Source organism: Macaca thibetana, chromosome 16 (genome assembly GCF_024542745.1).
Source record: "Macaca thibetana thibetana isolate TM-01 chromosome 16, ASM2454274v1, whole genome shotgun sequence".
NCBI lineage: Eukaryota > Metazoa > Chordata > Mammalia > Primates > Cercopithecidae > Macaca > Macaca thibetana.
The window spans coordinates 61,354,422-61,381,310 of record NC_065593.1 but is presented as its reverse complement, the minus strand read 5'-3'; the positions used below and the strand labels follow the sequence as shown (position 1 = coordinate 61,381,310).

General features: G+C 55.4%; 1 protein-coding gene and 1 long non-coding RNA gene across 2 annotated transcripts; one reads left to right on the top strand and one right to left on the bottom strand.

The window, feature by feature from the left end:
* Positions 1 to 14,166: 14,166 nt before the first annotated feature.
* Positions 14,167 to 17,462, bottom strand: SOCS3 (suppressor of cytokine signaling 3). Its single transcript, XM_050764439.1, has 2 exons — positions 17,135 to 17,462; positions 14,167 to 16,572 (listed from the first exon to the last, which is right to left on the bottom strand). The coding sequence occupies exon 2, from the start codon at positions 16,482 to 16,484 to the stop codon at positions 15,807 to 15,809; it is 678 nt and encodes a 225-aa protein (XP_050620396.1). The 5' UTR covers positions 16,485 to 16,572; positions 17,135 to 17,462; the 3' UTR covers positions 14,167 to 15,806.
* LOC126939290 (uncharacterized) lies at positions 16,701 to 25,139 on the top strand. Its single transcript, XR_007720329.1, has 3 exons — positions 16,701 to 16,818; positions 20,365 to 20,443; positions 24,999 to 25,139. It is a non-coding gene; the product is annotated as an uncharacterized LOC126939290 (long non-coding RNA).
* The last annotated feature ends 1,750 nt before the right edge of the window (positions 25,140 to 26,889 follow it).

The window sequence follows — 26,889 nt, the reverse complement described above, 5'->3', positions numbered from 1 at the left end:
CTTTTCCTGTCCCACACCTCCTTCCTCCTGCATCAGGCCTGGGGACAGGGGCGTGCCCATGTCACCCCTAGCCCCCAGGCCTAGAGTCCTGGACACATGAACACTCCTGCCAGAGCTCCCCTCCCCGCGCTTGGGGTTACCTTGAACCCCGCCTCCTACAAGAGGATGGTCGGGCCTATTGTCGGAACCTGCAGGAATCCCAGGCAGCCACCCAAGAATATTAGCAGAGGCCCAGCCTGGCTGGGGTGAGTCAGCCTCTCCTCCCGAATTCAGTCGTGGCTTCAGCTGCCCTGCACAGCTGGGGCTGCGAAGTTGCCAGCAAGAAGCAGCCCCTGAAAATCTCTGGGAAGACCAGTGTGCCCTTGGGGTGGGATTCAGAGCACAGTGGGATGGGGGAGGGTTGAGAAGGGGGTCTTGATCCCCCTTCTCTTCCTCTAGGGGAGCCGAGGCTTGGGACTGGGGAGCAGCCGTACCCCATGTGAGGAAGGGCGGGCCTGACTTACTGTAACTTCCTGGCCCAAAGCCTGATTGTCCTGTGGTTGGGCTGCCCGGCCAGAGAGGCCCCTGGTGTAGGGAAGACTCAGGGAGAACTTGCCTCCCATTGCCAGGGCCCACTGTGTGCATACTGGGGGGCGGAGGGGCTGTGCTGCCGTTGATTTCCTGAGACAGCTAGTAGACCAGATGAGGCTGCCTGGAAGGTGGCTCCTCTTCCCTTAGCAGGTTGAGCCACTACCTAAATGCCAGGTTATTTACAAGAAAAAAAAAAAAAAAAAAGAGGGGGGGCTCAGCCCCTTTTGGAGGGCATCAGAGCAGACAGTGTTGACTGAGCACTCACTATGTACTACGCCATGTGGACATTTGCTCAATGAACTGTCACAACCACCTAAGAAAGGGAGCTGTTGTTACCCCCATTGTACAGATGGGGAGCCAATTTAGAGTCCTGGGATGCAAACTGGGTTTCCCCCCAGCTCCCGATCCCCACTCCATCTGGCCTATGAGCGTGGGAACCAGTGTGGCCCGGAAGAGTGGCGGATGGCCCAGCTGACTGCCCAGGTGCCCCCACCCCCCGACCACATGGGCACGCGGCTTGCTCGTTACTCAGCTGACTTCCTGTCCCTGGAAGAGCAGCTGCCGGTATGCTGGCGCAGGGCGGTCCCCTTCCTGTGGTTCAGGTAAGGGCATAACCCCATGCCTTCTTGGCATCCTCCCTTTCTCCTTTCTCAGGCTCTGCAAGTCAGACCCGGGTGCCCCAGAAAGTTGCTTTGGGAAAGATGTTTGCCTGCTGCCCAGAGCTGGGACTGCAGGCCCTGATAGGCGAGGGCTTGGGGCGTAGCTGAGAACCTTCCCTTCAGCTACCGAAGAGCAGACAGGGCTTTCTGTATCATGCTGCCTGATGATGGTGAGGGTGCAGTGACCAAGAGTGCAGGTGAAAGGTCCAGCTCTCCAACCAGGTGGATGGATTTGAAAGGAATTTCTAGCTGGGCACGGTGGCTCACACCTGTAATCCCAGCACTTTGGGAGGCTGAGGTGGGCGGACCACCTGAGGTTGGGAGTTCAAGACCACCCTGACCAACATGGAGAAACCCCGTCTCTCCTAAAAATACAAAATTAGCTGGGCATGGTGGCGCACACCTGTAATCCCAGCTACTTGGGAGGCTGAGGCAGGAGAATTGCTTGAACCCGGGCGGTAGAGGTTGCAGTGAGCCAAGATCGTGCCACTGCACTCCAGCCTGGGCAACAAGAGTTAAACTTTATCTCAAAAAAAAAGAAGAAAGAAAGAAAGGAGCTTCTGAGAGATGGCGTCTCACCTCCCTATCAGATACTCCAGGGCTTTGGAAAGAGCTGGCTGGCTGCTGGGCATCACCTCAACTTTCCCCTAGGTGACATTGCCAAGGAACTGTGGCACTGTCCCTACTTCCCATGCCCAGCTCCATAGCTCCACCTCCCACCCCCCTTGCCTGTAGAAGCTCAAAATAAGCTTTCTAGAGGATGATGTTTCTTGTATGAGGGGTCATCTGAGGTTGCAAAGACTGAAGCTCTTCACCAGAGAAACGCAGGAAGCATCCCGCAGCTAAGTGAGGCAATGTCTGGGGCGCGCCAGGCCATGCCAGGTAGCTCAGAGAGGAGAGACACCCCTGGCTATGCAGCCTGCCTCTGAGCCCTGCTGGTGGCCAGGCCATCTGCTGGACTCCATCCCTGGGCATCTTTCCAGCCTGTCTTCGGTGCTCAGAGCATAAAGTGGCATTTCACTTGTCCCTCTACCTAAGAGCAAGGAAGTAGACCTCTCTTAGGCTTTTCTTGGAAGATGCAAGGAAAGAAAGAATGTTCTCAATGTGAGATCCTACAGGACCACTGTATTGGGTCGAATAGCGTCCCCCCACCAAATTCATGTCTGCATGGAACCTACAAATGTGACTTTATTTGGAAATAGGGTCTTTGCAGATGTAATTAAGATGTACTCCACAGGTCTGGGGAGATCAAGGCCAACAGCATGCTGTATTAGGATGGTCCCAGTCCAACAACTGATGCCCTTATACGAGGGAAGTCTGGGCACAGACACACAGAGGAGGCCACGCGGTGGTGGAGCCAGAGATGTGTCTACAAACCAAGGAGCGAGCAGGTCCGCCGGCCACCACCAGAAGCTGGCAGGGGTGAGGAAGTCATTCTTCCGTGGGGGCTTCAGAGGGAGCATGGTCCCAGTACACCTTGAGTGTTGGCCTCCTGGCCTCCAGAGCTGTGAGAAAATCCATGTCTGTTGTTTGAAGCTGCTGAGTTTGTGGCATTTTGTTATGGCTGTCCCAGGAAAGAAATACAATCACCAAATGTCAAACACAGGGCAGCTGGGAAAAACAAGAAGGAAATGCATGAGGCACATAAAGAAAAGACTTGGAAGAGACCAAGGAGGGACAGGAAGGAACGCTTCCTCAACTTCCTCCTCGCACCCTGACAGGAAGCCAGAGATCTACTGGCTGAGCCTTGGAAGAAGTGGCTACTTTCCCCCACGCAAGAGCGGGTGAGCTTGGATGTCGGATGAATGAGAAGTGTCTGAATCTTGCTAGGTCCTAGGGAGACCCTGTTAATAATAACAAACTCATGATATGGTCTTGTCTCATCCTCACCACAGTGCCTAAAGCAGGTTTTATTGAAATCCCCATGTATAGATTAGGAACAAGGCAGGGCGGTTGGGTGCCTGCCCAGGGTCGCATGCCAGCAGCAGTGATCTGGAACACGAGCCCAGCTTTCCCACACTCTGCCCTTACCACTTGTCCTCTCCTGGTCCAGGGCTCCTGTGCCCATGTCCAGTGCCTTGGTGGGGCTGGGCCAAGAGACACAGTGAGCCCTCTGGCCACAGGCAGGGTCATTGGAGACCTGCTGCCTGGGTTTGGATCCCAGCTCTACTCCTGGTGAGCTGTGTGACCTTGCGCAAGTTACATTACATCCCTGTTTTGCAGTTTACCCCACTGAGAAAATAGGGACAAGAATAGTAAGTAACTCATGGAGTTGCTGGAGACCTCCATGAGTCAGTATGTTTCAGGTGCTTAGAATAGTGCTTGGAACATTGGAAGCACAGCCATAAAAGTGTTGTGAAATAAATAAAACCCGCTGGGCGAGAGAGCTCTTTCCTTCACAGCTGCGGCCAGGGAAAGGGCTTCGGGATGGTGACCTGTCTTATTCTTACTCCACAGACACGGAGAGATCAAGGCCAATAGCATTCTCATGCAGTTCTCTTCTATTTCCCATAGAACCCTCAAGACCAGCAAGGGGGGCACCTGAGAACAGAAAGCAGAGTCGCACCCACATCCTGGGCAGGCTGACTCAGTTGCTTGAATCCTGCCTCTAGGGCCAAGGTCACCATTTGATCCTGGTCTGAGCCAGCTTTGTCCTACTGGAGGAAAGCTTGGAACCATGAATCCTGGTTGGTCATCTCCTGCTTGGCTGTTTTGCTCACAATGGGAACCTGGTCTGGAATGATGCACTATTACTCATCGCTCCACCGAAAGATGCGCCCGGTGCACATCCCCAGGACCGTGTTACCCATCATCTTTATGCATGCGGCTCAGAATGCACAGAGCGGTGTGTGCATGCGGCAACGTGTATACACCGTGTGTGTCTGGGAGGTGCTCTCATCATCTCTGGCCGCATCCTGCAGAGGGTCCTGCAGCCTCTACCTGGCTTCTGGCTCTTTATTTATTTATTTATCTATTTTAGACGGAGTCTGGCTCTGTCTCCAGGCTGGAGTGCAGTGGAGTGATCTCGGCTCATTGCAACTTCCGCCACCCAGATTCAAGTGATTCTCCCGCTTCAGTCTCCCAAGTAGCTGGGACTATAGGCATGCAGCACTGTCAGCAGTTAATTCGTTTGTATTTTTAGTAGAGACGGGGTTTCTCCATGTTGGCCAAGCTGGTCTTGAACTCCTGACCTCAGGTGATCCCCCGACCTTGGCCTCCCAAAGGGCTGGGATTACAGAGGTGCCTCTTTTAATTGACTCCTCTCTAGGCATCTCTCCTTCCAGCCACAGAGACTGGCCTGATGGTCCCAGGGCCCCAGGTGAAGGCCTCTCTCCTCCCCCACTCAGGTCTGACCAGCTCTGTTTCCATCCTGGTATAGGCACAAGGTCTCTTGCTGCAGCTGGGCTAGTTTGCTGACCTTCTCAGCTCCTTCTCTTAGACTGGAGAGGCCTGGAAGGGTGCCCGAGGGAGGGTCTGGGCTGCTCTCCTGGGCTCCTCCCCTTCCACTCCAGGGCTCTGGCTGGAGCCTGGTCAGGGTCCTTACTGAGTTCTCAGCTAAGCCCCAGCCCTGTGACGGCCTGAGGGGTCTGGTGGAGAAGCCCCAAAGTGAGGGCTCCATAGCCTTCCACTGTCCCTCCCCGAGCTTGGGCAGTGCAAGCAGTCTCTGAAGGTCTTCTGGGTAGCCTTCCTTCCGTATGCCCTCTTTTTTTTTTTTTTTGAGACGGAGTCTCGCTCTGTCGCCCGGGCTGGAGTGCAGTGGCCGAATCTCAGCTCACTGCAAGCTCCGCCTCCCGGGTTCCCGCTATTATCCTGCCTCAGCCTCCCGAGTAGCTGGGACTACAGGCGCCCGCCACCTCGCCCGGCTAGTTTTTTGTATTTTTTAGTAGAGACGGGGTTTCACCGTGTTAGCCAGGATGGTCTCGATCTCCTGACCTCGTGATCCGCCCGTCTCGGCCTCCCAAAGTGCTGGGATTACAGGCTTGAGCCACCGTGCCCGGCCCCATGCCCTCTTGCCTACTTTCCCCAGGTGGCCAAGGGACACTAAAAAAGGCAGTGAATGGCTAGAGGACCACTCTTGAAAGTCAACCTGCCTCCCTCCTGGTGCCAGCTCCTCTCCCTCCAGCCTCCTTTTCATAGAATTCTACAAGAGGAAACAGAGAGGTCATCTCCCCACCTTCACCAAGTTTCCAGAAAGGATGGGTTAGAGGGATTTGGCGTTCTCTGAGGCTTCAGTCCAAACCTTGGACATTGGGCTGGCCAGAGATCTTGCTGGGGTTTCCTTGGGAATCGTATATCCATTGGGAGCACTAGCCCTGAACACCTGGGGCTCCCCACCTGCTAGGAGCTGGGAGGACTCTGGTGTTCCCTGTCATCCCCCAGGGTCTAGGTGGATGGAATGGCAGCCCAGGACTGTTCCCCAGGCTGACCCGGACTCTAATAAGAGCCAAGAGTGGACCTAGCTGTCATTTAGATCCCTGAGGGAGCCTTCACAGTAGCTGCTAAGCGGAGGCCCTGGCAGTGGAGAGGGTTCTCACACGTAGGAGAGGCAGTACTTAAGCAAGTAGCAGTGGAAAGGGCACTGGATTTGACGTCAGCAGAGAGGTGCTCTATTTCTGCTTCGCTCACTACTTATCTGTGATCTGAGGCAAGCCTAACCCTCTACAGCTTAGTTTACTCATCTGGAAAGTGTGGTATATTTTATTTTACCTGCCTTACATCTGAGGCATGGAGGGAGGACGAAATGAGATCACCTATTAAAATGCATTTTGAAAAAACAGAAGTGCTATTTATGCAAACACATGGTACTAAAAATAAAAGACGCCTGTTTGCTTCTGGAAGTAAAAGTTGTGAATGAGGCCGGGCGCTGTGGCTCACACCTGTAATCCCAGCACTTTGGGAGGCCAAGGTGGGTGGATCACAAGGTCAAGAGATCGAGACCAACCTGGCCAACATGGTGAAACCCCATCTCTACTAAAAATACAAAAAAAATTAGCTGGGTGTGGTGGCACACACCTGTATTCCCAGCTGCTTGGGAGGCTGAGGCCGGAGAATCACTTGAACCTGGGAGGCGGAGATTGCAGTGAGCTGAGATCACGCCATTGCACTCCTGTACTCCAGCCTGGTGACAGAGCAAGACTCTCCATCTCAAAAACAACAACAACAACAAAAAGTTGTGAATGAATTAAGTGCTGTTTTAATGATACAGGAACCCCATTATTTAAAGAACATTTTGTCTTTTGTGCAGCCACAGAGCCAGTGTTTGATAAGTTTCCAGCAAGCATCACCCATTCTGCTAGATTTTGTGAGGAACGTAAAAAAGCAGAAGATATAGGGCCTGGTACAGAGTTGGCATTCAATTAATAATCACTGGGCAGGGCACAGTGCCTCAGGCCTGTGTTCCCAGCACTTTGGGAGGCTGAGGTGGGTGGATCACCTGAGGCCAGGAGTTCAAGACCAGCCTGGCCAACATGGTCAAACCCCCTCTCTACTAAAAGTACAAAAATTAGCTGGGCATGGTGGCACATGCCGGTAGTCCCAGCTACTCGGGAGGCTGAGGCAGGTAAATCGCTTGAGCCTGGGAGGCGGAGGTTGCAGTGAGCCGAGATCATGCCACTGCACTCCAGCCTGGGCAACAGAGTGAGACTCTGTCTCAAAAAATATATATATTAATAATCATTGAATGAATAAGAGCGAATTTCTTCCATCTGAGAGTTTACAGTCCAGTTTGGAAGGGGACAGAATGAGTGATGCAGGCTGTACATATAACATGCATTCGGAGGGAGGAGAGGTCTTCAGGGTGTGGGAGGCTTCAGGGAGGAGGCAGGAAAGGAGAAAGCCTCAGCAGAGAGGAAGAACTAGAAGAGAGAATTGGAGGGGCTGACTGGGAAGGAGGGCTAACCCCAACATGGGCTCCCAATCCTAAGTGAGCAGGGAAGTGATGAGTATGGTAGGCAGGGGAGAAGACCACCCTGATGGGAAGAAGTTTGCCTCCTAGTGTGGGGTGGAGTGGGGGCAGAGTAAACGTCCCATTGGGGCTACAGTTGAAGGTTTTTGGAAACCCGGCTTAGTGGAAAATGCCAGGGGGAACCAGTATGGATCCTATGGGGATGGGCTCCCTGTGTACATGACATCATGAAAGCAGTATTTTTAGAAGATGAGTCTGGCATGGACGTGCCCATGGGGACATACCAAGCTTCTTGAAGTTCCCCAAAGTTTCCCTTTTCCAGGCTATTTCCCTGATTCTGAGAATGCCCCATTCTCCCAAGCCTGTGGAAGGAACACCTGCTGTTTCGCCTTAACTCACGCATCACCTCTTCTGGGAAGCCACTAGCGGTCATTTCCTCCTGGGCACCCCCAGCTGTACCCGGCCTACCACTTTAGTTTTACAACCATTCCTTTTTAGGATACTTCTCAGTTTTCACATCTGGTTCCCCTTTCAGACTGTGAGTCTCTTGAAGCCTGGAATATTTCCTGGTTGTTACTTTTGTCCAGCAACAGGCATGGTGGCCAGAGCCGTGTTTCCACCTATGTTGGTATCACCTGGGGCACCTGGGTCAGGCAAGCATCAGGTGCTGCTGATGTACCCGAAAGTTTAGGAACACTGCAGCCCCACCCCTCTCACACAGCCTCATAGGACAACATCTACAAAGAGCATATCATGATATAAACAGCGCCCCCTGGAGTTGTGCAGCACAGAGACCTCCTGGAGGATCCAGGTCCTCATGGATTTAGTTTTTCTTTTTTTTTTCACTTTATTTTCTTTCTCTCTTTCTCCTTCCTTCCTTCCTTCTCTCCCTCCCTTCTTCCTTCCTTCCTTCGTTCGTTCCTTCCTTCCTCTCTTTCTTTCTTGGCGTGTCACTCTGTCACTCAGGCTGGAGTACAGTGGCACCATCTGGGCTCTCTGCAACTTCTGCCTTCTGGGTTCAAGTGATTCTCCTGCCTCAGCCTCCCAAGTAGCTGGGATTACAGGCGCCGCCACCATTCCCAGCTAATATTTGTATTTTATGTAGAGATGGGGTTTTGCCATGTTGGCCAGGCTGGTCTCAAACTCCTGACCTCAAATGATCCGCCCACCTCAGCCTCCCAAAGTGCTGGGATTACAGGCGTGAGCCACTGTGCCCAGCCGGATTTAATTTTTTATGTCTATACCTTCAACATTCTGTACATTACAGGCGTTAAATAACATTTTCTGTAGGAAAATACTATGATTGGAGATCTGGGGGAGGGGAGGTGAAAGAGAGGAAATATATCTTCTTGTGTAATGTAAATAACGAACTTACATTCTGTTATTTATTTATTTATTTATTTATTGAGGCTCAGTCTCGCTCTGTCACCCAGGCTAGAGTGCAGTGGCGTGATCTCGGCTCACTGCAAGCTCCACCTCGCGGGTTCACGCCATTCTCCTGCCTCAGCCTCCCAAGTAGCTGGGACCACAGGTGCCAGCCACCACACCCAGCTAATTTTTTGGATTTTTAGCAGAGACAGGGTTTCACCATGTTAGCCAGGATGGTCTCGATCTCCTGACCTCAAGTGATCTGCCTGCCTCGGCCTCCCAAAGTGCTGGGATTACAGGCATGAGCCACCGCGCCCAGTTGTTTTTTACTTTTTTATGTCTGGGTTTGCAGTCTTTTCCTGAGGTTGGGCCTGAATAGTGCTGTGAATACCGGCAGTGACGGTGTTAACTGGAAGAGCCCAAAGTCTTAGCATTCAGAACCCGAATTTCTTTTCTGAAAAAAAGCCTGAAGCCTACAACCCAGCATTCCAGCCTGCAGCCCAGCCTTCCTTGTAGCCTGCAGCCCAGCCTTCCAGCCTGCAGCCCAGCCTTCCAGCCTGCAGCCCAGCCTTCCAGCCTGCAGCCCAGCCTTCCAGGCCGCTACTGTTGCTTAAGGCTGTGCTGCAATCAGAGCGCTCAGGAGTGGGAAGTCCAGAGTTCTACCCGCTTCTGGGAACAGCCCCCCATCCCCCTCCCGGCACCAGCTTCCACAGGCAAGTCCTCATGACAGTGGGTCAGGCTCACCCGAGGATTTCACAAACGCCTGGCCTGTTCCCAGCACAGCACAGCTGGGAGGGCTCAGTGCTGGGGGGAAGGAGCATCCTCCTCCTCCTCCTCCCTTGGCCCTGCCGTCCTTCAGCTCAGGAGACGGAAGGGCTGCACATGTCCATGCTTGCCGCCCCACAGGCCCGCGAGCTCGGAACCTTCCCTCCCTGCTGATTTCCCAGCTTTGGCTTAGTCAAGGAACAAGGAGGAAATGTGCTGTCCCACGACCAAAGGAGCATCCAGGCTTGTCTGCCCTGAAGGCCGCTGCGAGAGGTCTCAGAGTCACCTGGGGAGGTGATTATTCAGATTCCAAGGTTGTCTTCAGGCTTCAGATTCAGAAGAGCTGGGTCGCAGTCCAGGAGTCAGCAGTTTCATCCACACCTTGGGGGACTGGCAGTAGGTGGTCCTCTGTGCTTTCAGAGGCCTTGAGGGGCAGAGAGGTGGAGCTCTGGGCAATGAAAAGCGTTTAGTCCATAGAACCCAGGATTCTAAGTTAGGGCCACCAGCTCTTTCTCTAGCTCCCTGACAATGAAAGAGCTGTCCTTGGATTTGGGGCCTCAGTTTCTCCATCTCTGAAACGGGCGTGTTCGGACCTGAGGGTACAGAGACCAATTGTCCTAGTTTGCCAGACTTTCAGAGCTAAACTGGGACAAGCTGGCCTCCCTGCTGAGGGTGGATGCATGCTGTAATGGGAATGCGATTTGAAGATGCGTCTTCGAGGCACAGTCTATATTTATTTAATTTACATATTTACTTCTTATCGTCTGGTTGCTCCCACTCAACCTCTGGCGGGTAGGCGAGCAGGGCCTTGTCTTGCTGGATCTAGAACAGTCCCTAACCGCGGGCTGTGTTGCATAGAGATTTGCTGAATGAATGAATGAGTGAATGAGTGAGTGACTAGAAAGGGAGGGGGCTGAGGCTCCAAGAACAGGCTCCCTGAGTAGAGCGTGTGTGCGGGGTGGGTTTGCTCCGCTGACCTGAAGGGGGATCTCGGCTCCCCTGGGACAAGAAAACTTGATCCACTCACGGCCGGGAAAGAGTCCAGGCTTTCTGAGCAGCCGCCCCTCGGAGGGGTCAGTGACCCCCGGTGACGAACGCCTGACTCCCCCCTTCCCCCACGCGCCCAGGGCGGCCTGGTCCACCCTGTCTCCTCCCTCTCCCGCCCCCCACCCCAGGGAGGTGCGCCTGGCAGCCTCCCGGCCGAATTTCCTGGCACTGGGCTGAGAATAAACAGCGCTCTCCGCCCGTAATCCCGTTGCCCCGGCGACCGCGCTCCGCGGGCGGGGGCGTGGCGGGGGCGTGGTGGGGCGGGGCCGTACCCGGGGCGCACGCTTTGCAGGGCGCAGCGGCGGCGGCGGCGGCGGAGATGCGGGCCCGAGAGGTGCCACCCCCCGTGCTCGGCGCGGACATTCTTCGCATAGCTCCGCCAGGGCTCCCGCGGTGTCCGGGAAGTGACTCTTCCTGGCAGAGGGCGGCCTCGAGGCGACGCGCCCGCCCGCCCGCCAGCCCGGCGGCCGCCAGATCGGGAGGGGAGTGGGGGCGGGGGAAAGAAGGTGCTCCCCGCACTGGGGCTCCTGTCACCCTCGGCCTCGATCGTCCCTGTCCTGCCCCGCGCTCCTGGAACCGGAGTCCCCTACTCCCTTACCTTCTCGACTGCCTCTCCGCCCAACCCCCGCCCGGTACCCCTGCGGTGCCCCCTCCCAAACATCCTTACTCATTCCTAAGACTAGGACACATCGTGCAGGCTGATTTTCCATCGCTGGCTCCCCTGTCTGAGGCCTCCTTCCCTCCCTCCCCCAGAGCAGGCCTTAGATTTCCCATTCTTGGCTCTAGCCTCAGGAGGCCTGCCCTAAAACAGCACCACCGGAGAGAGGATAGGGCCTCTTGGGGTGGAGTCTTACAGCTCTAGAAGCAAGGTAATAGGGCTGGGAGCGGGGATTTCTCCCCTTTCTGTTGGCCGGGGACCCTCAGCCTTGTTTTTAACCAGGCCGAGGCACGAGTGCCTGCTCAAGCCGGGAGGAAGCCGTGCGCTGCCTGCAGGACACTTGTCAGCACATCTGGGAGCCAGAACACCCCCCTCCTGCCGCAGCCAGGCCGGAGGACCCCACACTAAGTCCCTTAGAGGAGGGTGTCTTCCCTTCTGAGGATTGAGAAGTACAGAAAGACTTCTGTTACGGGGTATGGGATGAGGAGAGAAGGGAGCGCGTGCTCAGCAGAGTCAGCTGGGGGAGAGATTCTCTCCTGGCCTCGCCACCAGCTTGTTGTGTGGGTTTGAGCATGTTGCTTCCCTTCTCTGGGCCTCAGTTTCCTTGTCTGCAAACCCAAAGGGTTGGTCCAGTCTTATCTGAAATGGAAAGACACACCAGGCGCGGTGACTCACGCATGAAATCCCAGCACTTTAAGAGGACGAGGTGGGCAGATGGCTTGAGCTCGGGAGTTAGACAGCAGCCTGGGCAACATAGCAGGATCCCATCTCTACAAATAGTACAAACATTAGCCAAGTGTGGTGCTGTGTGCCTGTAGTCCCACCTACTCGAGAGGCTGAGGTGGGAGGGTCGCTTGTCCTCTGGCAGTTGAGGCTGAAGTGAGTTGTGATCCTGCCACTGCTCTCCAGCCTGGGTGACAAAAAAAAAAAAAAAAGAAGAAGAAGAAGTGGACAGACAGAGGAAGGTTGGGATGGGCAGTGGTCTGGAGGAGGGAAATGGGTCTTCTTGCCTCTGCAACTCCACAAAACCAAGGTTCAACCTCCCTGGGGTGGGAAGGGAGAACTACTTCCTCCCTGGCCAGAGAAGATCAAATTCTTTTTCTAGCATTCTATGAACACTGGACACCCTTGCTAAACAGCTGCCTTCTGGGTCAAGGACAGGGACCCAGTGGCTGGGCACAGTGGCTCATGCCTATAATCCCAGCACTTTGGGAGGCTGAGGCTGGCAGATTGCTTGAGTTTAGGAGTTTGAGACCAGCCTGGGCAACATGGCAAGACCCTGTCTCTACAAAATATACAAAACAAATTAAAAATAAAAAATAACTGTCTGTGGTGGCGTGTGCCTGTAGTCCCAGCTACTCAGGAGGCTGATGTGGGAGGATTACCCAAACCCAGGAGTTCAAAGCCGCAATGAGCTATGATCGCATCACTGCACTCCAACCTGGGTGACAGAGAGAGACCCTGACTCAAAAAAAAAAGGTACAGGGACCCCAGCTTTACGGTTCCCTCATGGCTGTTATTCCAGTGGAAGGGGAAGTCTGTGCAGCTGAAGGTGGTGGTGGCTGCCCAGCAGACCCCAGGCTGAGGAAGACCCATCATCCTTCTGGAAGGCACAGGGGAACCACACCCCACTGGGCCCCCTCCCCTACACTTGTGCTTTGGGAAGGTGGCCCTACCTGGGTCTGCATTCCCAGCCTGGAGTTCCTTCATGATGCCTCTGGTGTGGCTCCCACATGCTCTGTCCCCTCAGCCACCTCATGCCCGGCCTGGCCCCCACTTCTCGTCACTTCAGGTCATTTTCTCCAAAAGTCCCAGGAAATAGGAAAGAAAATGACTTTGTTTATTTACTCTCTATTGCCTTTTGGACGCCGATTCCCGGAGCAGTATATCGGGTGCAAGGGGGCCAGGAAGAGGTTCTGGTATTTGTGTCATCTGAGACAGATGAGGGCCCACGACTTGGGGTTAACACTCATTTCCCAGCTGTCAGGTTGTGGGGACTGGAGGAGAAGGAAGCATGAAAGGAGAATACCTCAGAGAAGGTGGTTTTGTTTTTGGTTTTGTTTTTTTAAATTGAGACAGGGTCTCGCTATGTTGCCCAGGCCGGTCTTGAACTTCTGGGCTCCAGCCGTTAGCCCACCTCGATCTCCCAAAGTGCTGGATTACCGGAGAGAAGATGTTTTTTGCTATTCCAATCCTGTTTTCCCCGTATTCCCAAGTGGTGTGCCCTTGGCCAGGTTGCTTAACCTCCCTGAACCTGAGTTGCTGCCCCTACTTAGTTGACAAATATTTACTGAGCACCAATCTAGGCACCAGAAGTGACCAGTCCAAGTCCTGGCTCACATGGGGCCCATGGCCGTGTCGGAGAACATGGGGATGAGAACACCTGCCTTGTGGGAGCAGGTGGGATGCTTAATCCAGGTAACCTCTAAGTGCCCCTTAGCGTTTAAATGACAGTGACTAAAAATAGATGGGCTGAGGGGAGGATCCCTTGAGCCCAGGAGTTGGAGACCAGCCTGGGCAACATAGTAAACCCTGTTTCAAAAAAATACAGAGATTAATAGATGGGTGCTTTTTGGGAGGAGGGTGATCCTGTCTGCTGCTCAGGTTGGGGACCCTAGGAATGAGGAAGGGAAGCAGGCATGGGGAGCAGTGGCCAGGAAGCCCCTGAATGCCTGGGGTCCTGTGGGGGGTGGTGGGGCTCCACCTGCATGCAAGATTTGCTTCAGGACCACCCCTCCTCCCACTTCCAGTGAACCTGGCTTGACTGAGGTCATAGGTCACCACCAGGACCCCATGTCTGGGCTTTCTCGGAACGACTCCCTGCCAAGGAACCAGAGCGCCTCTAATAGCCTGGAGCCTCTAAAAGCTTTGACCACAGCTCAGCTTGCTCCCTGCAAGCCCTTTGAAGCGCTTCCTTCGAACTTGCTTTGCATATTCTGGTCAGATCTGAATCAGACTTGCAGGAATTACCCCTCTCGGTAACAGTCTAGGTGGCTGCCTTAGCTTGTCAGTGACACACGGGGCAGGCGTGCTGACGTAAGGTTGAGAAAGGTTGAGACGTATTCGATTCCAGCGAGGGGGCAGAGCCACCACCCTCTGCAGCTCTCTTCCTCTTCTCCGATGCAGAGTGTGGGTGTGGGTGAAAGAGAAAGCAAGCACAGGGGGGCGGGGGTGGAGAAAAGGCTCAAGTCATGTTTTTCATTAAAAAATAGTGCTCTTTATTATAAATTACTGAAATGTTTCTTTTCTGAATATAAATATAAATATGTGCAAAGTTTGACTTGGATTGGGATTTTGTTGAGTTCTTCAAGCATCTCCTAATAGCCTCAAGGGCCTGAGTAGGGGGGAGGAGAGAGGACTGGAGGTGGAATCTTTATAAAAGACAGAGTGATTGAGGCAGATTGTAAACATTATTAAAAAACAAGAAACGAACAAAAAAAAGGGGAAAAAACCACCCCAACACACAACTGCCCTGTCCAGCCCAATACCTGACACAGAATACTTTGTGTTTGTTTAGTTGCCCCCCCAACAAAAAAACAAAACAAAAACAACAACAAAAAACCTGTTCCAGGTAATTCCATCGCTGCTACATTCCTGTAAGTTGTCACTGATCAGTGCTATGGCAGAGCGGGAGCACCCGGGGTGGCAGCAGTCCAGCCTCTCCAATGACCTCCAGCCTCCCCCACCTAGGCAGGAGGGAGGGCTGTGCAGGGCTGGGGGCGGTGGGACCTGGTGGCTCTGCTCTGACCACGAGGCGCCTGACTGGCCAATACTTACTGGGCTAACATTCCCAGTGCTCAGCTGGGAGGCATGGGTTTCTGCCCCCTCCCCACTTCCCTGGCTGTGGGCTGGCTGGGTGACCTCCTGCGAGTCCCTCAGCCTCTCCACACATCCAGGCTGAGTATGTGGCTTTCCTATGCTGGGTCCCTCTCCATGGGACAGGGAGCATTTAAGGCGAATCTCTTAGCCAGACATAGTCAGGAGGCACAGAGCAGAAACCCGTCGTCTCTACCAGGAGCCTGGGGTGAAAGATGTCCCATCTCCTCCATCCTCCCACTCCATCCACCCAGGTACAAGAAGGTTTAGTATGAGTAGGAAAAGAAGACCAGCTGACCAGCCCATCCATCTCCTCCAAATGTTGCTTCCCCCTTAAAACGGAGGAAGGGCCCTGGGCTCTCAGGCACCAGGTAGACTTTGGAACCTGTGTTTTCGGTGGCTGTCCCGGAGGAGAGGATGTGGGGCACCAGGATGGTTCCCTTCAGGTCGCCCCAAGCCCTTCTCCCCGGAGCCAGGGAGAGGAGCATGCCACCAGGATCCTCACCTGGGGTTGGCGGGGGGTGTGACCATTTCCTTAGCCAGCCCACAGCCCGGGGACCCTCAGGATCTCTCTCTTCCACCTTTCCCAGGCTCCACAACCAGCTCAGGTTTAAACCAAATCAAAGAGCAAACAAGTTCCGTTGGAAAATTTGAAGATTCCCTGGCAGTTTTCATTAGTTCAGCATTCCCCAAGTGTCCCGTTTGGAGGCAGAGGGGAAGTTGAGGAATTGGAGGAGAATCCACTCGTGGTTACTATCGTCCCACCAGGCCAGCTGGCTCCTCCGGAGAAGCTGGAGACTCAGGTGGTACTCCCCCTTCCCTCCAACATATTCCAGGTCCGCCTGCCACATTCTGCGGGGGGGGTGGGGGGGGGCAGAGGGAGGGGCCTGTCCGCCCTCTTTCCCCCCAGAGCTACAGGACTCTCTCCTGGCTGGCTTCTTGTGCTTGTGCCATGTGCCATGGAGGAGAGGGGACGCAGGCCCCTCTCCCGACCCATGCCCTTTGCGCCCTTTGCCCCTTAAAGCGGGGCATCGTACTGGTCCAGGAACTCCCGAATGGGCCCCGGCAGCTGGGTGACTTTCTCATAGGAGTCCAGGTGGCCGTTGACGGTCTTCCGACAGAGATGCTGAAGAGTGGCCACGTTGGAGGAGAGGGGCCGGCTCAACACCAGGGGGATCTTCTCGCCCCCGGAGTAGATGTAATAGGCTCTTCTGGGGGGACTTCCAGGGAGTGGCTGGGCAGACGGCTGCTCGGGCACCTCGGAGGAGGGTTCAGTAGGTGGCGAGGGGAAAGAGGGGGCTCCAGGGGGCGGCATGTAGTGGTGCACCAGCTTCAGCACGCAGTCGAAGCGGGGCACAGGCTGCGTGCTCCGGGGATCGCTCTGCAGAGAGAAGCTGCCCCCCTCACACTGGATGCGCAGGTTCTTGGTCCCAGACTGGGTCTTGACGCTGAGCGTGAAAAAGTGGCGCTGGTCCGAGCTGTCGCGAATCAGAAAGGTGCCAGCGGGCTCGGCGCTGAGCAGCAGGTTCGCCTCGCCGCCGGTCACTGCGCTCCAGTAGAAGCCGCTCTCCTGCAGCTTGCGCACTGCGTTCACCACCAGCTGGTACTCGCTCTTGGAGCTGAAGGTCTTGAGGCGCAGGCTGGTGTCCAGGGGGCGGCTCATCCCGGCGGCGGGAAACTTGCTGTGGGTGACCATGGCGCACGGAGCCAGCGTGGATCTGCGCGGCGGCGGCTGCAGCTGCTTCGCGGCCTCCGCACAGCGGCCGCTACTGCATCCCGGGGGGCTGCGGAGAGGAAGGCGCGAGCGCGTGAGTGCCCGGAACCCTCCAGCGCGCCCGGCCCGCCCCGGCTCCCCTGCCTCCGCCGAACGACTGGGGCACCCACTGCCCCGGGGGCCCTCGCCTGGGCCCGCGCTCCGATCCAGACGCCTCACGGAGCCCGCACGGCTTCCGCCCCTGCCGGCAGGGTGGCCCCGGGCAGCCCCTTCCCCAGCGCGCACTGCAAGGGTGCAGCGTGGGAAACTCGCGCGCGTAAGTTGGGTCTCCAAGAGAGTGGCCGGGTGGGGAGCAGAAGGGCCCCCGGGACCGTCTGGGCGCCGCTCAGTCCAGTGGCCCCAGGCGGTGTGGACGGAGGGAGAAACCCGAGGCACGGGGATAGGGAGGGGACAGGAGAAGCCCGAAGTCCCCAGCCCGAGTATTCCGGGAACCTGGAATCTCCGGCTTTCATCCGCTCTGCCCCTACCCCGTCCCCTCCCTGCCGAGAATGACCCGGGAAGGGGAGGGGAAACCGGGAAAAGCTCCCGGGACTGAGCGAGACCCCTCCCCACGCCGCGCTCCTCCTTCCTACCTGGTCCCGAATCGAAGTCTCCGTCCTTGGGGCTGAGCCCCCTCGGGTCCCCAAGGCGAGGCGGCGGCGAGGCGGCCAGCGGTGGCCCGCGCTGCGCCCAGATGTTGGCGACCGTGAAGTCCACAAAGGAGCCTTCGCGCGCGCGTCCCTCGAGCTTCCCCTGGGCGCCCGCCCTGCCCCCTGCGCACCCCCGGACCCACCGGGAGGGGACCAGGCAAGGGGCCGCGGCAAGGGGCCGCAGCAGGAGCTGGGCCGGGCGGGCGGCGGGCGGCTGGCTGCGTACGGAGCCGGAGCGGCGGCAGCGGCGCAGGGAGTCCAAGTCGGAGCCGCCGCGGAGGCCGCGCTCGCGGGTATATAGGCGGCCGCCGCGCCCCGCCCCCCGATTCCTGGAACTGCGCGGCCGGCCTTCTTGTAATGTTTAGTCACTACTCGCAGCAGAGAAAGGCTGAGCGCGGAGGGTGAGGGAGGGGCCGCGGGCGCCGAGGGCGGGCCGCGAGCAGGGGCAGGGACCGGGAGGGACGCGCGCGGAGACAAAGCGCGACGAGAGGCGGCCGAGGCGGCCGGTGGGCGCGGCGCCAGCCCCGGCGGCGCGTTCCTGGCAGCGGCCCCTCCCCGCCGCGCTCCGCCCCCAACTTCTCATTCACACTTTCCCCCCACCCCCTTCCCTTCTAAGAAGGCCAATTTCTGGCAGAGGCGGGGGCGCCGCTTCGGGAGCGCGGGCAGTTCTAGGAGGCCGACCAGGAGAGCCTCCCGGTTCCCCTTCCCCTTTTCTTGGACCCCGCGGGGACACCCCCTCGCCGCCACCCGGGCCTCCCCGAGTGCCCGATTGCGGGTCCAGGCGGCCCAGGCCAGTCAAAAGGGAAGTGGGGTTACCCCACAGCCAGGCCACGGGGCTGGGGTCAGACCCGGGAGCCGGAGGTTGGAGACGTGCGACAGTCACCTGCGAGCAGGTCCCAGAGGGGAGACCCAGGGTTGCAGGGGACGCCCCTGCGTGCCAGCTACCCAGCCTTGGCCCACTGCCAGGTTCTTTGCCAACCCTGACGCGAGTGTGGAGCCCCTCTCCCCTCCCATATGAAAACGCTTTTATGCACTGGGGTCTGCAAACCGACTTGGTCCGGTGTGGGTTGGGCCAGGTGCTCTCGGCGGGGCTGGAGAGCTCGAGGGGGAACGATGGCCCCAACCTACGGCCCGCGTCCGCCAGAGGGCGCCCTGGGGTCTCCTAGGGGAGTGCAGTTTGGTGCTGCGCGCCCCAGGCCCCGGAATAGGCGCGCCAGGGGTCTGCGGGAATGGCTGTCTCCGGAGCTGGAAAGGTGGCCGAGAAGGGGGAATTCACATCCCAGGCTGGGGTCAGACCTGGGAATAAAATTCTAGCAGGACAGAATTTCCGGAAAGCAGTTTTCAGGGGTTCAGCCTACTGCCAGATGGCCCACACCCCCGGGATGTGCCCCCACCCCCTGGGATGTGCCTCTCTGCCTCTCTTGGGGTGGAGGGAGGACTGGCGGGGAGGGGGTAGAGGGGAGGAGAGGAGGTGATTGAGGTGAAAGATTGGTTTGCTATTGGTCACGTTGGCACTGATGTAGATAGTTTGGGCTTGGAGACCTGGGGCCAGCCTTATGAAGGATGGCAAGTTTTGTCATCTTGTCCCCAAATGGGCTGTGTGGTGCTGGAGACATCCGAGAGCCGCCTCAGTGGCATTTAGATCCTCACCTCTCGGGACGCAGAGGCTGTGGGCCTGGGGCCCTGTGCTCTTCCCAGATACCAGGATAGTGAGGTGCTGAAAGGGAAGGAGGAGGCTGCCGCCAGGGACTGGGAGCTTTGGATTCCAGAACCTAGAGCTGGTCCTTTCGCGGGTCCTGGAATTGATAGGTGCGCACTGCCTTTGCCACGGTATCCTCAGTCTGTGCCATCACCTCTCTCCAGCGTGTGCTGGGGACTCAATGATATTTGGACGAGACACACAGTTTATCTGGGATTCTGTTTTGCCATCTGTAAAATTGGAGCCAGAACCTTTTCCTTCCCTTTGGCAGGCTGAGGCCAGAGGATCACTTGAACATAGGCATCCAAGACCAGCCTGGGCAGCAAAGTGAGCACCCCCATCTCTGTAAAAAAAAAAAAAAAAAAAAAAAAAAGCCAGGAGTGGTGGCCTGTGCCTGTAGTCCCAGCTACTTGGGAGGCTGAGATGGAAGGATTGTTTTAGTCAGGGAGGTCGAGGCTGCAGTGAGCCATGATCGTGCCACTGCACTTTAGTCTGGGCAACAGAGTGAGACCCTATTTTTAAAAAAAAAAAAAAAAAAAAAGGGCAAGGGGCCGTGGCTCATGCCTGTAATCCCAGCACTTTGGGAGGCTGAGGCGGGTGGATCACGAGGTCAGGAGATCAAGACCATCGTGGCCAACACAGTGAAACTTCGTCTCTATTAAAAATACAAAAATAAGCTGGGTGTGGTGGCACATGCTTGTAATCCCAGCTATCTGAGAGACTGAGGCAGGAGAATCGCTTGAACAAGGGAGTCAGAGGTTGCTGTGAGCCGAGATTGCACCATTGCACTCCAGCCTGGCGACAGAGCTCTGTCTCAAAAAAAAAAAAAAAAAAAAAAAGGGAAGAAAGAAAAAGAACCTTTTCCCATAAGAGATTTGAAATTTAAGGCCGGGTGCGGTGGCTCAAGCCTGTAATCCCAGCACTTTGGGAGGCCGAGGCGGGTGGATCACGAAGTCAGGAGATCGAGACCATCCTGGCTAACATGGTGAAACCCCGTCTCTACTAAAAATACAAAAAACTAGCCAGGCGAGGTGGCGGGTGCCTGTAGTCCCAGCTACTCGGAGGCTGAGGCAGGAGAATGGCGTAAACCCGGGAGGCGGAGCTTGCAGTGAGCTGAGATCCGACCACTGCACTCCAGCCTGGGTGACACAGCAAGACTCCGTCTCAAAAAAAAAAAAAAAAAAAAAAAAAAAGAAAGAAATTTAAAAACATGAAAAAGATTCTACACATCAAAGCATGATAGAAATAGAAGTAACCCAGTTCAACTCTCCTTCCAGACTATTAGGAGAGCAGAGGAGGAAACTGGTTTATTCAACGCATTTCACAAATATTGCTCCATGCACCAGGCACTGGGCTGGGCATTGATCTATAATGATAAGTGGGACCTGGTCTTTGCCCTCACAATGCTTGCAGGGTAATGAAATGGATTCTCCTTCTCTCTGTAATCAGTTCATTCTTTTTCTCATCCATTCAGTGTTACGTGGCTGCATGACCATACACTTCTGGGCAGAGCCCAGTGGAAGACAAGGAAGACTCAAGGAATAGCCCTTGAGGTAATGGATGAGAAAGTGCTTTGTAAATTACAATGCTCTGACACAAGTCAAGTTCATTCATCCATTCCATAAACCCTTGCTGAGAGCCTGCTTTTGCCAGGCACAGGGCAAAGGGCTGGAAGACAGAAGTGCTGGGTGAATCCTGCAGGGGGAGATGGCTGAGGCAATCGACATGGGGCCCCCAGGTGATGAGTATGGTAGGAGGTACGGGGCTCCCTGCCTACTGACTCAGGAGATCGAACTGTTGTTCGGGCTCTATCACCCAGTAGCTGTGTGACTTTAGGCAATCTGCCTTGCCAGCTGTGCCTTGGTTTCCTTATTTGTATAATGATTGGAGAGTAGTACCTACCTCATTGAGTTGTCTGAAGCTCCCACATGCAAATGCTTAGAGTGGTGCCTTGCATATAGGAAGTGCTCAATGCATGTTAACTGTCATGACTTTGAAAGCACTGGGGAGGCTTCGAGGAAAGGGAGGAGTGAGCTGAGCTGCTGCAGCTTGGGTTCATATGGTTGGCTATGGATGTAAGCTGCCTCGTTTTGGGGAACCATACAGCTCCTATGCAAGATACATTCCAAAAAGCTGCTTGTCTTGAAACAGGTCTGCCGGACACCAAGCTTCTTTTTTTTTTTTTTTTTTTTTTTGAGACAGATTCCCACTCTGTCACCCAGGCTGGAGTGCAGTGGTGCCATCTGGGCTCACTGCAACCTCTGCCTTCCAGGTTCAAGTGATTCTCTTGCCTCAGCCTCCGGAGTACCTGGAATTACAGGCATGTGCCACCATACCTGGCTAATTTTTTTGTATTTTTAGTAGAGACAAGGTTTCGCTATGTTGGCCAGGCTGGTCTCAAACTCCTGACCTCAGGTGATCCGCCCGCCTTGGCCTCCCAAAGTGCTGGGATTACAGGCGTGAGCCACCGTGCCTGGCCTTCCCTTTGGCATTCTAATCTCTCCCATGGTTTCCCATCGCTTTCTGGATGAATCCAGACTCCTTGGTGCAGTGTGCGTCCCACGCTGCTCTGTGTCAGTTTCATCGGCCGCCACTGCCTCAGCGCCTGGGGCCTCATGCTCCAGCTCCATGGAGCTCCAAGCTGTCCAGAAGGTTCTACCGTCCTCAGTCCTGGGTTTCTGTACATTTGCTTCCCTGTCTGGGGACAGGGAGGGAACTACCTTCCATACCTTGGCTGATTTCTATTTTTCCTTTAAAATTTGGCAGATAGGTTGGCAGATAAGCTGGGCACCGTGGCATGTGCCAATAATCCCAGCACTTTGGGAGGCCGAGGTGGGAGGACTGCTTGAGCTCAGGAGTTTGAGACCAACTTGGGCGACACAGTGGAGACTCCATCTCTACAAAAAAATTTAAAAATTAGCTGGATGTGGTGGTGAAAATTAGCTGGATGTGGTCGAAAAAAATCGACCCGGCCGATTTTTTTTTCTTTTTAAGACTGGAATCTGGGCCGGGCGCGGTGGCTCAAGCCTGTAATCCCAGCACTTTGGGAGGCCGAGACGGGCGGATCACGAGGTCAGGAGATCGAGACCATCCTGGCTAACACGGTGAAACCCCGTCTCTACTAAAAAATACAAAAAACTAGCCAGGCGAGATGGCGGGCGCCTGTAGTCCCAGCTACTCGGGAGGCTGAGGCAGGAGAATGGCGTAAACCCGGGAGGCAGAGCTTGCAGTGAGCCGAGATCCGGCCACTGCACTCCAGCCTGGGCGACAGAGCAAGACTCCGTCTCAAAAAAAAAAAAAAAAAAAAAAAAAAAAGACTGGAATCTGGTAGGTAGAAATAATCTTTAAGTCAAGGATGATGTTGACTTCTTCTTTCCCTTGTTTTCAGAGACCACAACCTGCTTTCTTCTAGAGTAGTTTTTGGTTTTCCCTGCAGGGCTCAGGAGCTATACAGATGGGGTAGAGGGTGTGAGTGCTGGGAAGCGCCATCCATGAGATTACGAGGCCTGTTAATCTGAAGACAAAGGGAATGAAGACAAAAAAGTTTCTGGAAATGTGGGCAGAGACACCTGGGCCTTTACAGGGCACACTCCAGAGCTGTTTCCAGGCAGGGACCCCAGCAGAGAGAAGCCAGAGCTGGGACGCAGGCTTGCTTGCTCTTATCTTCCCTCCGCTGGGGGGGTCGAGGGGAGATCGGGCCCCTCTGCTCTGCCCTCCTGATTTCCCGTCTAAGGGATTTAGGAGACTCTCGCCTTTTCCTAATCTCTCCCTTTGCAGAATTTCTGCGAAGTCACAATCCCATTTCCAGGCAAAGGTGCTTGGTCATAAAGATAATAAAGATATTCATTCATGATGGAGGGGAAGTACACAGTGGTTTCAGCCGCCTGTAGGGCTCCACTTACTCATGGTGTGTGACAGATGCTGAACCCTTCCCCAAATCTCATGGATGGGAAGGAAACCTGGCGCCACGGGGTGGTCGCGGGAAGCCGTGGCATGGCTTGGTGAACACAGGCTTGCCAGCCCGGGGGCGGATGCTGAGGTTGCCATTGTTGGTGGCTGCATCTGCAGCTAGATGGGTCAGGATGCCGGCCTCAGACCACAGCATTGCTAAATGCCAAACCCAAGGTCTCCCTGTCTTTAACACTGCTGGGCATTCTACAGCACGAGGAGGCAGCCGGGGCTGTACTGCCCAGGGCCTGCCTTTGGCTGTGCGTCTTCTGTCTGTGAGCTAGCCTGCCACACCTGGGGATACATGGTGGGGAAATCAATCAGCTTCTCTCCCTTCTAGAGCTTCAGGTCCGGCATTGGTGTCTAGAGGCAAGGGGAGGAGGGAGGGAGGCCTCTTCCTTTCTGTCGCCCTTTCTCTTGGCCAATTTGGAGGAGATGGTGGGGGAACTGTCTCTCATCTGACCTCCTGGAAGCCCTGCCTGCTGCTCCAGTGTGGCTCTCCCAGGGCTGAGGCCTGGAACCTAGGGCTGGGCTACCTGGAGTGCTCAGCTCTGCCACACCCCAGCCCTCCTGGGCTGCAGCCCTGGCTTTTTTCTTACCCACTGGGATGGCCCGTGGGAACTAACCTTGCAGCCTGCAGGACTGTGGCCCAGATGACCTTTCCGGAGCAGGGAAAGAGTGCACAGGTCTCAGACCAGGTTGACCCTGAGCCCTCTCTTTCCTGCTTCCGATAGGGGCAGGCCAAGGGAGGCAGGGACAATGGCATTCCTGTTTGCAGGCCTTTGTTCCCGCCAGGAGGGGCCCCGGAGCTAATAAAAAGGTTTGTGGCTCCGATGTCTAAGAGGCAGTGGAGGAGTTCTTTCAAGCCTGACATTCCAAGCCCAGCCGGCCTCTGGCATTTCCCAGAAAAACTTCGAGGAGGGGAGGGGAAAGAAAACACTTGAGGGGCCCACCCACCTACCCACCGGCCGCCTTCTCGGATTCCTCGTTCCCTCTGGGGATTGGGCTGGGCCTGAGTGCCAGGACCCCTGCCCTGGGGGCCCATTCCTCCACCCACAGAGGGGCCCTGGGGAGTGTTGAGAGGGTGAAAGTGGGGAAGGGGGGTGACGATCTAGGAGGCTGCAGAGAGGATGAAATGTCGGGGGCGCAGTGAGAAGGGGAGGAAAGTTCCTTCCCACTTTGTCCAAGAGGAATCCACATCTGCTACAAGTTTGGAGTTGGAGGGTGGGGAGTGAGGAGTTAGCTCCTAGCCAATATCTCCTCTGACCCCAAACCGACAAATGCTGCTCTGTCCGAGGCTGGGGTGGGAAGAGTTTCTATTTGCCCTGAAGCAGCTGCGGGAACAGACATCAGGGCAGCAGGGCAGTTCTGGGAAGTGAAGCTGTGGTGAACCATCTGGGCGGCAATGCAGAGGAGGCAGTGCCCAGGAGGGGGAGAGCTCGGGAGGGGTGAGGAGGCCAGGCTGTCTCTGGGAGACGTGCCTCTTGGGATGTCCTGGGCCCGGGCGCCCTTGGAGCGGCAGGAGCTGGTGGAGGAGCAGGTGAGTGCAGCCGTCCGGCTCGCCCTGCAATACTCCGGTTGGGCTGGCTGCTGGAGCCAGGTGGGCACAGTCGGGTGCCCTGACTCTCATGGGGCTCTGCCTCACGACCATGGTGTGCCTGCAGCCTCTGGTCAACCTCCTGCATCCCGGACGCAGGCTTCTTCTGAGCCCCTCACCGTCTGGGAAGTCCCTGCCTCCTCTGCAGTGTGAAACACACCTGGTGTGCACTTTGCCATGTACTGATTCTTGGGCAAGTTCAAATAGAAAATGATAGGCCGGGCCCAGTGGCTCACGCCTATAATCCCAGCACTTTGGGAGGCCAAGGCTAGTGGATCCCCTGAGGTCAGGAATTCAAGACCAGCCTGGCCAACATGGTGAAACCCTGTCTCTACTAAAAATACAAAATTAGCTGGGCACAGTGGCACATGCCTGTAATCCTAGCCCCTCAGGAGGCTGAGGTGGGAGAATCACTTAAAACTGGGAGGTGGAGATTTACAGTGAGCTGAGATTGTGCCATTGCACTCCAGCCTGGGCGACAAGAGCGAAACTCCGTCTCAAAAGAAAGAAAAAAGTAAAAGAAAAAGAAAAAAGAAAATAATACCCTCTCTTTGGCTCCCAAGATCCTGAACCAGCTTCGAAGGCAGAGAAGTGGGCTAGGAGTGGGGCTGGAGCCTCCACCAAGCACAAGGAGGTGAGACTTTAAGGCGTCTAAGGTGAAAATGGGGCAGCCATCCCCACGTGTTCCTTCCTCCCTCCCCCTTGCCCGCGCTGTACTCACTGGGCCTTAGGTTGGTGCTGTTCAGAGTTTCTTAACCTGGAGTACATGAACTGCTCCTTCCCAGGTTTCATACTCCCCCAACAGCCACTCCCCCGATAATTGCAAACAAAATGCTGGCAGAGGGTCAGGCCCCTGGGGGCCACAGGACCTGCCTGGAGTCACTTCTTGTCCCTGCAACACTTGTTTTTTGTTTGAGACAGTCTCGCGCTGTCTCCCAGGCTGGAGTGCAGGGGGGCAATCTCGGCTCACTGCAACCTCCGCCTCCTGGGTTCAAGCGATTCTCCTGCCTCAGCCTCCCGAGTAGCTGGGACTACAGGTGCCCGCCACCACGCCAGGCTAATTTTTGTATTTATGATCCGCCAGCCTCAGCCTCCCAAAGTGCTGGGATTACAGGCATGAGCCACCACCCCTGGCCTCAAGTAGATATTTACTGAGCACCTACTGTGTGTCAGGGATTGAGTTAGGTGCCAGAAATTTATCAGTCTGGGATCTCATGGAGCTTAGATGTTTTTCCAGAAGGACAAGATTCTTCCGGAATTATATCGGGATTGATTAATTTTGACTGTGCCGCATACTATGAAGAAGTCCCAGGAGCTATGTGAGCCTATTACGAGGAGACCTAATCTATTGGGGGGACAACCAAGGGGAATTCTCTGTAGGCTGATGGGAAGCTGAGGTCTAGCAAGGTCCCTGTCTGGTGCGAGGTCTCCCAGCCAGATGATGGCAGAGCTCAGGCTGGTGCCAGGCTTTCCCCACACACAGGCTCCTCTGGCCTCCCTCCAGGCCACTCGGTGTCATACACAGGGGAGGGGAGGATGGACAGCTGGCAGAGACAGGGAGGGCCTGCTGGGGGGACAGGCATGCCCCTGGTGCCAAGTGCCCGGGCCTCTGCTGCCCACTGTCTTTTCCCATTCACTTCTACTTCACTCTCCCTCTCACCCCCCAAAGGCCTTAGCTCCCTGCTTCCAGCTCAAGCTGAAGTGTCTGTGAGCTGAACTAGTAAGACCCCACTTTGCCAGGAGGAGTGCCTCACGCCTGTAATCTCAGCACTTTGAAAGGCCGAGGCAGGTGGATCACCCGAGGTTAGGAGTTTAAGACCAGCCTGGCCAACATGGCCAGGCCTACTAAAAATACAAAAATTAGCCGGGAGTGGTGGCGCGCACCTGTAGTCCCAGCTACTCAGGAGGCTGAGGTAGGAGAATCTCTTGAATGGGGAGGCAGAAGCTGCAGTGAGCCGAGATTGCCCCACTGCATTCCAGCCTGGGGGACAGAGTGAGACTCCATCTCAAAAAAAAAAAAGAGAGAGAGAAAAGAACCCATTTCATTCTACCTGTGGGAGGTGGTTCAGGCATTTGTGAAACTTTACAAATGGAAAACATAGCTCGTGAATACGTAAGACAGCCCCACAGGTCAGCATTCAAAAGGTGCAATCAGGCGAGCCAGAGTCTTCCCCTCCTATTCCCTGGCTTCCTGTGCCACCTGGGGTATTTTTCTTCTTCTTCTTCTTCTCTCTCTCTTTTTTTTTTTTTTCTACGGACCAGAAGATGCAGGCTACTCTGGGCACAATGCCTGCGAATTAGCCCTCCTCCACAAGAAGCAGCCAAAAAAAAAAAAAAAAAAAAAGATGCAGAGTGGTGGCGTGTGCACGGCTGAGTGCAGTCTGTAGACGCAGTGGCTGTGTGGCCCACACAGAATTAAAACAATTTTTGAGACAACACGAAAAAAATCTGGAA